The sequence below is a fragment of the Eriocheir sinensis genome, chromosome 7, assembly GCF_024679095.1.
Source record: "Eriocheir sinensis breed Jianghai 21 chromosome 7, ASM2467909v1, whole genome shotgun sequence".
Taxonomy (NCBI): Eukaryota; Metazoa; Arthropoda; class Malacostraca; order Decapoda; family Varunidae; genus Eriocheir; species Eriocheir sinensis.
In genome coordinates this window covers 22,911,910-22,928,304 of record NC_066515.1, presented here as the reverse complement: position 1 = coordinate 22,928,304, position 16,395 = coordinate 22,911,910, and the positions used below count along the sequence as shown (strand labels likewise).

Sequence of the window (16,395 nt, the reverse complement as noted above, 5' to 3'; positions counted from 1 at the left end):
GAGGTGGTGGTGGTGGTGGTGGTGGTGGTGGTGGTGGTGGTGGTGGTGGTGGTGGTGGTGGTGATGGTGGTGGTGGTGGTGGTGATGGTGGTGATGGTGGTGGTGGTGGTGGTGATGGTGGTGATGGTGGTGGTGGTGGTGGTGGTGGTGGTGATGGTGGTGATGGTGGTGGTGGTGGTGGTGGTGGTGATGGTGGTGATGGTGGTGATGGTGGTGATGGTGGTGGTGATGGTGGTGGTGATGGTGGTGGTGGTGGTGGTGATGGTGGTGATGGTGGTGGTGATGGTGGTGATGGTGGTGGTGGTGGTGGTGGTGGTGATGGTGATGGTATGGGCGGTGGTGGTGATGGTGGTGCTGGTTAATGATACTGGAGACGGTGGTGGTGGTGGTGACGGTAGTGGTGTTGGCGGTGGTGGGGGCGGTAGTGGTGGTAGTGGTGGTGCTGGCTAATGGTACTGGAGGCGGTGGTGGTGGTGGTGGTGGAGGTACAAGAAGGCGGGAGCATTGAAGCAGAGGCGTCGGGGAGGGGGAGGGGGAGGAGGCGAGGGAAGCGTGAAACAAAGGCTTCCTAATTTGCATACAGGGAACAGAAGCTCAATAAAGCTAATAATTACGTCATAAAGTGTTGGATTATCTTTATTACCACTCGCCGGGGGATGTTTCCTTATCGGGCACCGCGTCCTACCCTTGTCGCCGCCGCTGACCCCTACGCCCGGGCTCGATTCAGGCTGGTTGGACTTTGGCGTTCCTCTAAGCATTCTTTTACCAAACCGCCCGTTCTTGCTAGGGCGGGGAACGTTGCTTCAGGCTTGTCGAGCTTTGGCGTTCCCCTTGGCATTCTTTTACCACCACGCCCGGGCTTGCTAGGGCGGGGACGTTGCTTCAGGCTTGGCGGTCTTTGGCGTTTGTCTATGCAGTCCCTTATTCTTATGCCCAGGCTTCTTAGCGAGAGGAACGTTGCTGAAGGGTGGGTGGGCTTTGGCGTTCCTCTAGGCATTCTTTTACCACCACGCCCGGGCTTGCTAGGGCGGGGACGTTGCTTCAGGCTTGTCGGGCTTTGGCGTTTCTCTATTCAGTCCCTTATTCTTATGCCCGGGCTTCTTAGCGGGAGGAACGTTGCTGAAGGAGGGGCGGGCTATTGCGTTCCTCTAAGCATTCCTTTACTCTAACGCCCGGGCTTGTGGGTCAGGAACAATGCTTCAGGCTGGCCGGGCTTTGATGTTCCTCTAGGTATTCTTTTACTATCGCGTTTGGGCTTGTGGTGTGGGAACGTTGATTCAGGCTGGCCGGGCGTTCCTCTTTCCGCTAGGCATCCCTTTACCCTAACTCTCGGGCTTGCTAGAACGGGAATGTTCCTTTAGTTTAGACTGACCGTCAGTGGGTCTGTTGTTGTTCTTTAAAACGTTCCTTCAGGCTATTCAGGCGTTCTTCTGCGAGGTCTTTAACATTTAGTAATGGCGGAAAAGTTTCATGAGCTAGTCGAGTGTTTCTTTGGGCTTCCTGGGTAGTCCTTTACGGTTTAGGCGTTAATTAAGGAGCTTCGTTTTAAGGGCACTTACTTTATACTGGTAGTTACTTCTGTGTTTACCTCCTTTCCAGGAAACTGATAAAGCAAAGTTTTTCACGTAGTTAACTTTTTTTTCTCATAATACTTTAGTGAAACTCGTTTTGACTCGTCTATTCAGTGCTCGTATTGCAATATTTTTTTAGAATCAATATTTCTACCTTCCATTTCAATCCCATTACGGAAAAGTACAAGTAAAGTTAACACAAATATGTACGTTAATTGGACTTGATTGGAAGGTATTCACAATCATCATTCAGGCGGCGCTGCTGATTGGCTAAACGAAGATCACACAGAGAGACAGATGTTGCTGATTGGCTACTGTCTTGTTGGCGCTACCCTTATGTAAACCAATGGAAAAATGACCCTTAATACATCTCATCTAGGTAGGCGGCATTTTCAGATGTTAATTAGCTATCACTGCGAGGTCAACCCCTAGAAACACAACCTTTAATTACATAACACCCTAGTCAAGATCATAACACAGGTGAGGTGGCATCAAATCACAGGTATAACTAATTTCAATTCAAGTGTTAATGTATTTTCGGTGTCCTGAGTTCAGTGCCTCCAGAGGGTGACATGCAGCATCCTCCCCGCACGGCGCCGCATCGTCCACTGGTGAATACAGCGTTGAGAGGCGACTATAAAAGCACAACGGGGGGCGGACGGCGGGGAGTGTAGGGAGAGGCGCGGCGGAGATGAGGTAACGGTGTGCGGGTGTGTATGGGAGGTGGAGGTGGAGGTGAGGGGGTGAGGGCGTCTATGGAGGGGCCAGTGTGCAGGTTAAGCAGATGAGGTAACGGTGTAGGAATGGTGAGATGATTTATAAAGATGCAATCGTGAAGGAGATGACAGGGTGATGAGAGCGGGAGGGAGTACAATGCGAGATGGGCTGTGCGGGCGGGCAGGTGGGTGGGTGGTTGAGGGTGGGAGGTTGAGGAGAGCAGGGCGGGAGGGTAGAGCGAGCAGGGCGGTGAGAGGACTAAGGAATAGGTTGTGGGCACGTGAGGGTGAGATAGGGATGCTGTGAGAATGATGAAGAAATTACATAAGGAAGAAAAACCGCGGAAAGGAAAATAAAGTGAAAATATATATGAGATAGGGATGCTGTGACAATGATGAAGAATTACATAAAGGAAAAAAAACAGCGGAAAGGAAAAATAAAGTGAAAATATATATGAGATAGGGATGCTGTGACAATGATGAAGAAATTACATAAGGAAAAAACAACCCCATCAGCGGAAAGTAAAAATAAAGTGAAAAAATACCCACGAAAATACATACAAACTCCACCTATTTTTTTCTGATTTATTTCGAATGGATGAGAAAATAAGCTAAATGTGATAAACTATTGATTCAGAAGCTCTCAGTAGCCACAATGTTCACAAGGTTCATATTTCATCGCATCGCCTTTTTTTTTTTTACATATTGCAAGATCATTGGTTAATATGCAAAAATATCGATTTAATCCTTGCGAGATCATATCGATGTAGGCCTCCAGAGACGATATTAAATTTTCATCTTTTCTCTTCTTCATCTTCCTCTTCCTCCTATCCTCCTCCTCCTCCTCCAACCTCTCCTATTCTTCCTCATCCTTCACTTATCCTACGTGTTCTCCTTTTTTTTTTATAATTTTTTGCATAATATTTTTCCGATAGATTTTTAAGAGAATCCTATTGTCTTTCGGAGTGGTTTGGGATATGATCTATACATAAATGGAATCGTCGTTTTAAGTAATTTTCACGTTAGAAGACAAGTGCGACTGAGATCAATTACAGCAGGTGGCAAAGGAGAATGGGGATCAGGAGGAGGAGGAGAAGGAGAAGGAGGAAGAGGAGGAGGAGTAAAAATGAAGAATAAAATAAGAGAAGAAAAATAAGAAAAGAAGAGGAAGAAAAAAAATCATGAATAAGAATTAGGAGAACAAAAGAAAATATTAAAAAAAAGGTAGGTGCTGGAGGAAGAGGAATGGAGGAGGAGGAGGAGGAGGAGGAGGAGGAGGACCAGCCTAGCCGCCATCCAGGAGCACGTGACACTTCTGTTTACATTAACCTTCCGTCGCTGGCTTCCTCATCTCCCTCATCAATGCTCCTCACCTTTTTTCCTCTCTTCCTCCCCTCGCAGCAGTTTTCCGTTACCGAGATAAGATTACCGTCGCGATAAGGCGCCCGACACTAAAGGGACAGAAAGCGATGCGTCACGACTCCCTTTTAAGCGTAACCTGCCCCCAAATAAGATGCTTCCCCGCCCTGTCCCAATGGCTGACTTCTTGTTGCGATAGACTGTGATTTTCGACTCAATGGCAGGTTCTTGTTGTGCCCGTTGGATGACCGGCGAAGGTTTTTGTCCCGCGCGAGCTTCACCGGACTGTTTTTATTTAAGAATTTTGATTGGCTATTTGCCGTCGTGAATGCCCCGCCGCGTGGAGAAGTATATGATCCGAGAACACTTTCATCCCTCGCCTGCGATGCACCTGAGACCCGCCCGCTCCGCCGCCACCCGAGGGAGCGCCGCCCCTGACCACCTGTTTGCGACACTTTCACCTGGACTATTGCTAAGAGACAACGGACTGTCACCTAACAAGACAATAACATAAAAGTTGAAAAATTTGAGATACTAGAAAAAAAAGTAGATGAAATTACCACAATATGATCAGCTGCCGATACCTAGAATTTACATAAAAAGACATATTGGAATTTTGATATACAGTTTCTTACGTGTCTGTCTGTGTGTGTGTGTGTGTGTGTGTGTGTGTGTGTGTGTGTGTGTGTGTGTGTGTGTGTGTGTGTGTGTGTGTGTGTGTGTGTGTGTGAACCGCATTTGTGAGCTAGTAACTTTTCATCCCACCTTTCTTTTTATCCTCTCCTTTCCTTCCTTTCTTTTTCTCTCCAACCCTCCGCGTCCTCCCTCGTCCCTCCTTACCCCTTCCTTCCCTCTCTCGCCCCCTCACCTTACCTTTCCTCGCCACAAAAACAGGTGAGTTATTGTCTCTGATGGACGCCTTCCGCTCGGCCGTCATTATCTTCCCTTTCTCCAACAGTAACAACAACTGCAACTACTACTACTACTACTACTCTTATTAATGGTACAACTATTCCTCCTTCTCATCCTACCCCTACTACTACGACTACTCTTCATGAAATATGTACAAATAACGCGCCCTTAAAGGTACAACTAAATAAACGTAATATCCATTGTTTTACCTCTTTATTACATTATCAGTATAAATTTTCAAGGTAATCAAAACCTTCGTATAATGCATGTAATTACCACGTGGTGAGATGAGTTGTACGGGTTTAAATTCCTCTTTCCGAGTGGGCTTCTGAGTGGCAAGGTAGGTGGCCTTCCTGCCTCATCATAGTGCATGTTAGTGGGTCCATTTCTGCCTTCCTTTGGTGTAATTTCTGCATTTTTTTTTTATACGACAAAGGACACAGCTCAAGGGCACACACAAAAAAAGGAAACAATAATAAAAAAACAAGCCCGCTACTCACTGCTCCTAAAAATAATCCAAAGAGGTGGCCGAAAGTGGGGTCAATTTCGGGAGGAGAGGTGCGAAGTTATGCATTGGACTATAGTTTTCTTTCATTTAATTCTGATGGATCCTTCAAGTGAGGCAAACGTTTCATATACTCTCATTTCCCAAGCGAAGTGATATTGTTTTCTATCCTAACGTTGCCGGTACACTCAAGACAAACTGCAATGAACCGCTGACCTTCTTGGAATGTACATGAAAGGAAATGCGGCAGGTGACACAGCGCAGAGTGGAAATGAGACTCAATGCTTAGACATGTACGCTGAGAAGCACAACAAAAGAATCAAAATGTACCGAAGACGATATATCATCACCACCACCACCACCATCCTTCCCCCTCAAAGTGACACGGCGAGGATACGAGGACGGCGGGAACGTGCCAGTCACCGGGTTCAGAGTCCGCCCAGACAACCTTTCCAGCCTCTTCGTCAGCAGTCGTGAAGGTCTTAGTGTTCCCGCGCCGCATGGGAGCCCGACAGGTACAAAGACCCCCGGGTGAGGTGAGGAAAGACCCAAACAGACTCCGAGACACCAGACACCGCAGCCCGCCACTCCATCTCGCGGCCGCAACGCGTGACACAAAAGGTTCCTGTCAGGGGCGAGGGAGTCCAGGGGCGAGGGCTTTCTGGCGTGGAAGGAGTCCAACGGTGCAGCTGATGACCCGGAGGAAGAACCTGATTACGGAGGAGGGTAAGGCTTTCCCCATAGATCCACAGGTGACTCAGGTGTTATGCCTCACCTGGGGTACACTAAGGACACAACGATAACTTAGCATTTTGGAAACACTTAGATTCACCTATACTTGTGTTTTCTCAGTCCTTGGTTGATTTCCCTGGCGGATTTATATAATTTTGATGTCCTAGTCTATCTATGCGTCTATGAGGGTGTACAAATCTACCTCTCTTGTATATCCAGTGAAGACGTAACTCTGAAACCATCCCTAGCAACAATGAGAGCATCATCATCACCATCATCATCACCAAAACCAGCAACGCATTCATACCATACACCGCCCTCACAACTCCATCCCAACCAACAACAATCACATCCCTCACTCCCTCACCACCACCTCCACCACCACAACAACAAACAAACAAGCAGGCAACAACAACATCTGCTACTGGGGATCTGCATATGCAACACGCAGCGATAACTTTGCAGGCTCGGTTCCCATAATTCACACACCATTGTTCTCTCTACATGAATATTCAAACGGCAACCTGATGCGTGCACTGCCAGCTTCGGTTTGCATTCGGGGTTAAAGAAGGAGCGAAGGGGAGAGAAAAAATAAAACATGCAAAGAAAGTAATATATGTGCCCACCAAAACCGGAAAGAGGAGAAATATATGTGTGTTGAGCCTTAAGTGTTGCGTAATGTGTGTTGTTGATGGCTCTGTGTGTGTATGTGTGTGTGTGTGTGTGTGTGTGTGTGTGTGTGTGTGTGAGTGTGTGTGTGTAGGGGGGGGGGGGGACTTTTTTCTCCTTCCTTTCCTTTCCCCTATTACTATTACTACTACTACTATTACTACTACTACTATTACTACTACTACTACTACTACTACTACCGCTATTACAACCACCACCACCATCACCACCACCACCACCATCAGGAGTACCGTGTTTATCTTCTCGTAATAATTAATAAAACAAATTCCTGCAAATCATAAAACATAACTCCACCCACATTTCAGTCCTATTCCTCCCTTTTCCAGGTGTACTGAGCCACAGGTAACCCTCCCCTTAGCCACACAGGAGCCCTTCAGCCTCCACATCACAAGCCATTCACCACCTGGACTCTTTAATCTTAATGGGCCGCCTTCTTACCATGAATACAAACAGTCATTCGGTGTATAAATCAAGCAGTTCGAGGCGCCACTGAATAATGAATGGGAGGAGAAAACCGTCACAATATCCGAGCTATTCTTCTGTATCGCCGCTTAAATTCCTAATGAGCTGGTTGGCTGAGGGCTTTCGGCAAGGCTTCACGTCCGACCAATCACGAGACGCCACGAGGAAGCTTCCCTGCCCATCATCCAATCACTTATTCGGATTCGAGTCACGTATTCCATCCCCCAGCCAATCACAGGAGTAGCCATTCTCCCGGTTCTTGTAAGGCACCTAATCATACGTTGGTGTCACTCGTCAAATTCATCAGAAAAGTTGTTAGTTTTACGAGCATTTCAGACAGCCAGTAATATGCCTTTCCTCTTTTATTTTCTTCCCGGCCTATCACAGTCTCATTCAGCACCCCAGTCCAGTTATTCAATTAGACCTAGGCGCTAATCTGCAACCTACGCACTAATCACATGTATATCTATGCCTAAGGACAGACCTCACACCATTCACCGCTACCTACGCACGAAGATTCACTATTGTTTCCCTCTATTCAACCCGCGGCACTAATTTCACGTAACAATGCGAACGTACTAAAGCCAATCTTTCAATTATCATTCCAGTTATATATATCTAAGCCTGAAGGTGTAGAGGTACTTTTAATAGTCATCGTTATCTCTTCAGGACATTTACACCTTCATTCATCTTTACAATCAGCAGCATCGCACTAAACCCAATCATCTAATCACTAATCATTTAATTCTCATATACTTCAATGCCCAAGATTAATAAGACCCAAAATTCACCGTTAGCTAATCCAATCTCTTTTCTCTTTACAATCAGCAGGATCGCACTAAACCCAATCATCTAATCACTAATCATTTAATTCTAATATACTTCAATGCCCAAGATTAATAAGACCCAAAATTCACCGTTAGCTAATCCCATCTCTTTTCTCTTTACAATCGGTAGCATCGCATTATATTTCCTCATCCAATCACTAATCATTCAATCAGCTATACTTCTACGCCTTTGATTAACAAGATTCAAGATTGGATGTCACCTAATCAATTGTCCTGCTTCTTCTTTTCTTCATCTTACTCTCCTATTTATTTTCCTTTTCATTTCCTTCATCCTGGAACAAGATTTAAAATGGGCCGCCACCCTCCCCTCTCGTCCTCTCCTTCCTTCCTTTTCACAACCTCTTCATCTTTCTGTTCTTCCCTTTCCATTGTCCTTAATCCTGGTTTTGTTCTTCATTATTTTCCTCCTACTTCTACACCAGCCACTACGATATCCACTTCCTTAACAGTTAAATTCATCGATTTCACGTAGTCATCAGAATATATTACATCCAATCCTCCAATCTCTCCAATCGCGAGTCAGACAATCTCGCCATCAGTTCGCTAATCACCTGATGGATCACTTAGGCAATAATTAAATCAATCAGCGGCGGAGTGGAGTTTCTGAAGGCCCGTCCGGAAAGCCAATCCCTCGACTAATCACAAGATATATTTCTCCAATCAGTCAGTTAATCAGTCTTCATGCGGCGAGCTTAACGATTGGGTCCTTCTTGTCAACTTCTCTCTCTTCCTCATTCATCCAATTCTCCTTCTGCGTCTTCATTCTCCTTCCTCGCCATTCGTCCGCTCTTGATTGCTTCCCTTATTCTCCTTTTTCTTCACATTAGTTATCCTGCCCCTCCTCTACCACCTCCTCTTCTTGTTCTCTTTTCTCTTGCTTCATTTTCCTCTTCTATCGCGTCCTCAATCATCCAATCTCACCATTTTCTGAAGTTTCTCCTTCCTGCCTCTCCTCTTATTTTCTCCTTCGTGTTCCCTCTCGCCTTCGCCCTTAAAGAGTCTCTATTTTTCTATTTTTTTTATCTTATTTTCTATTCTTTCCTTTCCGGTATTGTTTTTATTCATTCCATCCTCCTCCTCTTTCTAAAGTTACTGCGGTATGCTACAATATCCACTTTCTTCATCTCGTCTTCTTTCTACTCCACCTTTTTTTTGCTCCTCTTCTTTCTAATACTTATTCTTTTCCTCCTCTTCGTTCCATTTCAGCAACATTCACTGCATCATCCTTCTTCCCACCATTTTCCTCTTCCTCCCTCTCCTCCTCCTCCTCCCTTTCCCTCAGCATACTCATCTCCCTTCCCTCCCTTGCGTGATTCATATTCGGTAACCCAAGAATAGACTAAAATTACTCGTGTTTCTGATTAAGTCAAGAAACTGTTTATAATCGGACATCCATCTCAATTTTGGCCGAGTGCATCTTATCCTGGTAAGTACCCGGCTATCCATCACGGGAAGGAGCGTCTATGCAAATGACCCGCTACTGCAATACATCAACACAGAGATAAACCCAGTACTAGCCCGTCTGAAGGATATATATACGTACGTTGGCGGCGGTTCAGCCTCTTGTGGCCGTGGGTATCGGGGGAGCGAGGAAGCAGGAAGCCACGACGAGGGATGAATGCAAGGTTCCCTGATGCCGAGATCTGCGGGAGACGGAGAAAAAGGAAGTTACGTGCTGATGAAAGATAAGAATTGCATGTGGATGATACAGGGAATGACAAAGTGATAAAATGATGATTGATAAGTAAGGGACAGAAGTGAAGGTGAGGATGATGAACGAATGTGAGTTAAGAAAATATGTTACTGGACCACCGTTGTCAGATTATCGTACTCAGAGCACAGTATCTACCGGTTTCTGACGCCTAACTATTGCTAAGAAACATCAGGATCTAACTCTTTTAACGATAACTACAAATGAGTTTCGTTATTGGAGCCCAGAAGAGTTTTGGGGTAGGAAGTCGGGAAATATAAGCGTCTGAGTACGACAATCTGGCACCGTTGTACTGGACGATAAGGATACGATATTTTGGGGAAAAGACCTTGATTAATATAAAGAAAATATACGATTGTGGGCATAAGAGATTAGAGCAAACTGCAAGTAGAGATTAAGAAATGACAAATGGCGTACGATAAAAAGATTGTTATGATAAATTATAGAAAAAAATAATAGGAATGTCGAGTATGAAGATAAAGATACTGATAAGCTAGACGTATATGCGAGTTTACCTCTTAAAAGAAGTGGACAATAAGATTCTTACGTAAAATAAGAAGACACATTAAAAACAAAAACAAATTCACGCCTTTAACAGAACATGAATAAAACAATCACGAACTTCAGGTGAGAAAAAGCAATCAGTAACCAGGTAACACAACACAGGTACCCCCAACACCCCTCCGGCGTCTACCATTCCCCAGGTGTGCGGGAGCCAAGCCGAGATAATGCGAGAGAATGCAGGTAAGGAGAGTGCCTGGACCGCCCAATACAGCAGCTCCGCCCTTATACAAGACTGCCGTTTACACCTGCTCTTATAAATCACCGACGAGGAGGAGCCTGAAAGTCAAATCACAAGACTCAAGCCCACGAGAGCATCCATCACCCGCCCGGGCCATCCATCCACGATAACCTGAATCAGCCCAGTCCTACAGTCTAGCCCAGCCCGACACCACCGCCCTAAGTGAGATGGATAGAGGGCGAGGCTTTACCTGAAGGAGTGTAGGGAGGGGCGTGTAGGGATGAGGAGAAGTCTGATAATGGGGGATTGTGAAGGAATGTGGCGTAGACAGGGAAGACTTGGGAGGAATTGTGTGTTAGGTGGTTTTGAGGGATAATAATGAGAAAATAAAAGAGCAGGGGAAGGGGGGAGGCAGGGTGATTTTATTTTTTGTGCGTATAACCTTTCTACTTTTCCATAATCTTTCCTTGATTTCTTGTACATCAACTTATCATTATTTTCTACTTCTCATGTATCTTTATTACCATCCCTCCTTCTCTCCACGTGTACATCAAGCCTTCCCTCTCTCTCCCTCCAGTGACTAATAGGAAAGAAGTTCTGTAAATCCCGGGGAGGAGAGGAAAGCTGTTGTTGTTATTGTGGTCAGGTGTGAGGGAGGGAAGGGAGGGAGAGAGGGAGGGAATGGGTGGGGGAGGAAGGGGAGGGAGAAGGCAGGAAAAATAATTTGGAGGGATGAGATGGTAAGGTCAGGTTAGGTGGTTCAAGTTTCTCTCTCTCTCTCTCTCTCTCTCTCTCTCTCTCTCTCTCTCTCTCTGCATCTACCTATCTACCTATTTATCTGTCTCTCATTATCAATCCTCCATAATGCATTTTACAGGCAAAAGAAATGAAGGAAGGAAAACAATCATGAAACTCCAACTCGTAATGTTGTTGTTGTTTTTTTTATCGCTAACTTCCACTTATATTTCTGTCAGTGCATTGCTATTTTTATCTTCATTATTTATAACACCAAAGACAAAGATATGAAGGTGAAAAACATACAAGAAAATGCTTTGGGGAGAGAAATATATGGTAAGTCATTTATGTAGACAGTACTTCAGATATTCATTTATATGTAAACAAGAATAAATAAAAACCGAAGCAAACGAAATTCAAATGGCACAAAAAAAGGCTAACACACACACACACACACACACACACACATACACACAGTAGTAGTAGTAGTAGTAGTAGTAGTAGTAAGGGATGGGAATGGAAGGAGAAAAAAAAGTCCACACACACACACACACACACACACTCACACACACACACACACACACACACACACACACACACACACACACACACACACACACACACACACACCTCTGCCTCGTCATCCTATTAAGTGAGTCCGTTTGAAGAGGACAAAATTAAAAGACCATTATACGATATGCCTCGCCGCCCCTCAAAGGCCGCGGGTTGACTCCTTTTGTGCTCGATTCCATTTTTCTTAAGTTGGCCGTCGCGTCGTCCTTGTGGTTAGGGGAGGAGGAGGAGGAGGAGGAGGAGGAGGAGGAGGAGGAGGGAGAGATAGGATGGTGTCTTCGTTTTCTTTTCTTATTTTGTAGAGTTTTTTTTTTTGTCTCCAGTGTGAGTTATCCTGCTGATCCTCCTTGTCCTCTTCCTTCTCTTCCTCTTCCTCTTACTCTTCCTCCTCCTCCTCTTCCTCTTCCTCTTCATTGTCTTCCTCCTCCTCCACCTCCTCCTCCTCCTAGTGCTCCTGCTTCTGCTCCTCCTCCTCTCTCCTTTCCTCCCCCTCCTCCTGTTTTTCCTCTTCCTCTTGTCCTCCTCACGCCTTACATCGCTTCTTCCATTTATATTTGTCTTCGTTACGGCGTCCATTATGTTTTTCCTCTCCTGGTTTCTTTGTGCGCGGCCGAAGGGTTCACTTTACTTTATTATCGCCTTTGTAATATTTTCGTCTTGAGTGATCCTGATTTTTTTTTTTTTTTACAGTAAGGGAATCAGCTCAAGGGCAAAAAATAAAGATAAAAGAAAACAATAATGAAAATAAAGCCTCAAATCACTGCTCACTGAATACATTTTACTTATTTGAACATCTTTTGCCCTATGTTTTTTTTATGAATTAGTGGATATTACAGAAACGAGATAAATTTCGCGACTTTCTTATTTTTAAAACATCACAGAAATCATAAAATTCCTTTTTAAACACAAGAGTATTCAACAAATTTCTTTTCACACATCATTTCTCTTTCAGTATTTTTTTTTTTATATGGACGTGTATAAGTTTCCTCTTCTTCCCTTACTCTCTGTTTCTTTATTCTCTTCCTGAAATCATCAACTTCCTTTTTAAACATAAGAGTATTCAGCAAATTTCTTCTCACACAACATTACATTGGACTCTTTAAGTATTTCTTTTATATGGACGTGTATAAGTTTCCTGATCTTCCCTTATATTCTGTTCCTTAATTCTTTTCCTAAGTTAAGAAGGAGGTTATAAGTATTCATTAACGGCAACAGATGATGGATGACTTTTACGTAACTTCGGATATGCAGGATGTCATTAATTCATCAGTGTCCCTTTTCTCGCACATTAAATCTGTTTTGGTCTCATTGGTGGGAAGTGAATGTTCTTAAGCCGCTGTGAGAAAGAGTGAGAAGGTGAGAGTGGGAAGGTGGGAAAGGCAGGTGAGTCGGAACATGAGAGTGAATGCGGCAATAACACACCTATAATGACGATGACAATGATGGTGACGATGATAGTGATGAGGATAACGAGGTATTAGCACGCGTTCCCTCACCTGTACTATCATCAGTCTTCCTAAATGAGCAACACTTTTTTTTATTCGGTGTTTATTGTTAAGGCTGAGTTTGTTATATTCCTTTGCTTTAACGTTGTATTGACCTTGAGAGAGAGAGAGAGAGAGAGAGAGAGAGAGAGAGAGAGAGAGAGAGAGAGAGAGAGAGAGAGAGAGAGAGAGAGAGAGAGAGAGAGAGAGAGAGAGAGAGAGAGAGAGAGAGAGAGAGAGAGAGAGAGAGAGAGAGAATATGCCTTACCCCTCCCACCCCAACCACACCACCACCACAACCTACCACTACCACCACACCACCACCACCACCACCTCTCATCCCTTATCAGCAAATTAACAAGGTGAGCTCTAATTAAACGCATGACAGGAGCTGGAGCGGCAGGAGGGAGGGAGAGAGCGAGGGAGAGGGAAGGAAAAGAGTCTGTGGGAGTTACTGTGGTCTTGAGAGAGAGTTCAGAGCCCCTCCCAACCTCCCCCTTTCACGCCTCCTCAAGATCCTATCACACCCGCAGCCTCGGTTCCTATAAGCCTTCCTTAATGAGTCGCCGAAGAGTTAGAAGAATCATTACGCTGGACGCTATTAAAGAAAAGGAGGTTGTGATGCTGGGAATAACTAATGATCGAGTTGGCTTTAGGATTTGTGATGTTTTGAAGGAATAAATAGGAATATACAAAAAGAAATATATGATTACTAAAGAAAGAGAGGTTATGATGCTAGGAATGAATGATGATCGAGTAGGCTTTAGGATTTCTGTATTTTTTTTTGTCTAAAGGTTATTTAGACACAAAGAAAAGGTCGAGAAGAAAGAGTCAAACTTCCCTTTTATTTTTCTTTACTTATAAGACGTTTTGATATATATTTATACACCAGAAATTTGTAGCAGAGTAATGAGGAAATAAAAGCAAGAGTGGACTTCATTCTTTTTCGTATTTAAAGAGTTAAAAAATATATATTACGTAACCCTTTTGCTTTCGTTGCTGTAAAATAAATGAACAAACGCGAATATTAAAAACAAAAACAGAAAAACAAATACAAACTTTATATAAAACACGAGAATAAAAACCGTAAACAATTAGCGAGAGAGAGAGAGAAAAAAAGACAGGGATGACACGTACACTAATAAAAACAATAAAACAAAAACAAAATAAACAGCAAAACAAAGATCGCAGCCCAAATCAAAACAACAGAAAACGAAAACAGTCACAAAGCCGAAAGAAAACGGGGTGAGGGCCAAGAGGAGGAACAATGAATTAAGTACCGAAGTAACAAAAGGAGAACAAAGAGAGAAGGAAAGAGGACAAAGACGGAATGAAAGAGGAAAAGAAAATGGAAGGAGAGAGAAAGAGAAAGGATATAGGCTAGGAGGACTTGAGGGTGGGGAGGAGAAGGGGAAGGCTAATCTAAGGGGGTGATCAGGCTGCCTCCCCACCTCGGCCCAGCGGGGGAAGCTCTCGTCAAGTGCTGCTGTGCGTGGGGAAGGCATTCAGCCCGCGTCAAAAACTACTCCACCAGTCCTCGCCCGCGGGAATGGGTTCTGATCCCCCCGTCCGAGGCGTGTGTGTTTGTGGGACTGAATGAAGGGATTAGCGGCCGTCGGGGGTTCAAGGGGATTAGCGTGGAGTGTACTTAAGGAGATGCACTTGATATATATACACACGCGATGGGTCGGATCTCTCTTAAAATGTTTACCACCGCCGAGGTTTTAAGTGGATTAGCATAAAGTGGTCTGAGAGGGAAACACGATTTATCTTTTTAGCTTACTGGATTCGTGCAGGAAACTTTGACGGAGCTTAAGTGGACGGACGTGAGGCGTGCTTAGTGTATTCTTAAGTGACAGGCGCTTAAGAGGAAAAAATCTACCGAAGTAAATGCGAACTGTGAAATAAGAAAAAATGACATGAGGGAAATTAAAGGTTTGTGGAAAAAAAATGCAACGAAGACAAAACATCACAATTAACGACACTACACTACTATAAAGAAAAGATAAAACACACATATTTATCTCGATACACATACTACTTGACTGCTAACGAGAAACACTGAACAAAATTTTCGATAACAGACAAACTTGAAACGTCCCGAAACAAAACACTGGTCCAGAAGTCTTCACCATCAGGAAATACTTGCCGCACGCACGCACACACACACACACACACACGCACACACATACAGGTGAGACGCACTTTGTTACCTGCACCTCCACTTAATGACGGTCACGCAGCGCAGACAGCTTAATGAAGGCACTAATTGGGAACAACTCCTAATTACCCCCGTGCTGACACACCTCTCGGCGATAAATTAGGGGAAATGTAAATTAACTCATTATGAAATGTATAATAATGCAACAATTTGCCTCTAAAATCAACCCACAAAAACTTGACATGCTGTTCTTATGTATTCCAATTCCTTCCTTTTTTTTCGTTGTTTTTTATATATTCCAATTCCATCATTTTTTCCTTGTTCTTATATATTCCAATTCCTTCCTTTTTTTTTTTTTACATATTCCAATGCCTTCCTTTTTTTCCTTGTTTTTATATATTCCAATTCCTTCTTTTTTTCCTTGTTTTTATATATTCCAATTCCTTCCTTTTTTTCCTTGTTTTAATATAGTCCAATTCCTTCCTTTTTTCCCTTGTTTTTATATATTCCAATTCCTTCTTTTTTTCCTTGTTTTTATATAGTCCAATTCCTTGTTAATAATCCCCTTGAGGAAAGTTTCGATTTGTTATTTATTTTCAACTAATCATTAAGACATTCATTATAAACTCACATCAACGATTTGCACAGGTTTACTTCCATACAACTTCCTATATATTACATCAAAATACTTACAAGATTATTCAACTCCCAACTTTTGAACCTATTATTGATTTACCAATGAAAAAAAAAAAAAAACATCTACTTAAGGTAATTTGCATACACTTTTCCTTTCTTTTCCTCTCCCTTTTTGTCCTGCATCCTCCATATTCCTCTATCTCCTTCCCTCCTTCCTCCCTTTCCTATTCCTTACTTCTTCTTTCTCCTCCTTACACTTTCCTCCTCATCCTCCTCATTCCTTCCCCCTCCCTCACTGTCTCCACTTCATTACCCTCTTCCTTCCTTTATCATTAAAATATTATCTCCCTCTTCTCTATCTCTTCCTCACATGCCTCTTTCTTCCCTTCCCTTCTCTCCCTCCTTGCCTCCCTCACCCTCCCTCCTTTCCCTTCCCCCCACCCCACCCCCGCGAGGAAACAAACAACGTAAGAAAGGAGTTGGGGGCAGGGGAGGGGGAAGGTCACCTGGCTGTTTGTGGTGACCTGTTCCTCCTGTTTACCTGGCGAAGGGAGGGTG

General features: G+C 43.9%; 1 protein-coding gene across 1 annotated transcript in view; it reads right to left on the bottom strand.

Moving 5' to 3' along the window:
- Window positions 1-863: 863 nt before the first annotated feature.
- Window positions 864-16,395, bottom strand: part of LOC126991678 (uncharacterized) — a 64,560-nt gene continuing 49,028 nt past the window's right edge. The window contains exons 2-3 of the mRNA XM_050850390.1: window positions 2,218-2,324; window positions 864-938 (exon numbers count right to left, since the gene is read on the bottom strand). Of these exons, the coding sequence (XP_050706347.1) occupies window positions 864-938; window positions 2,218-2,324 (182 nt within the window). The remainder of the gene's footprint in view (window positions 939-2,217; window positions 2,325-16,395) is intronic.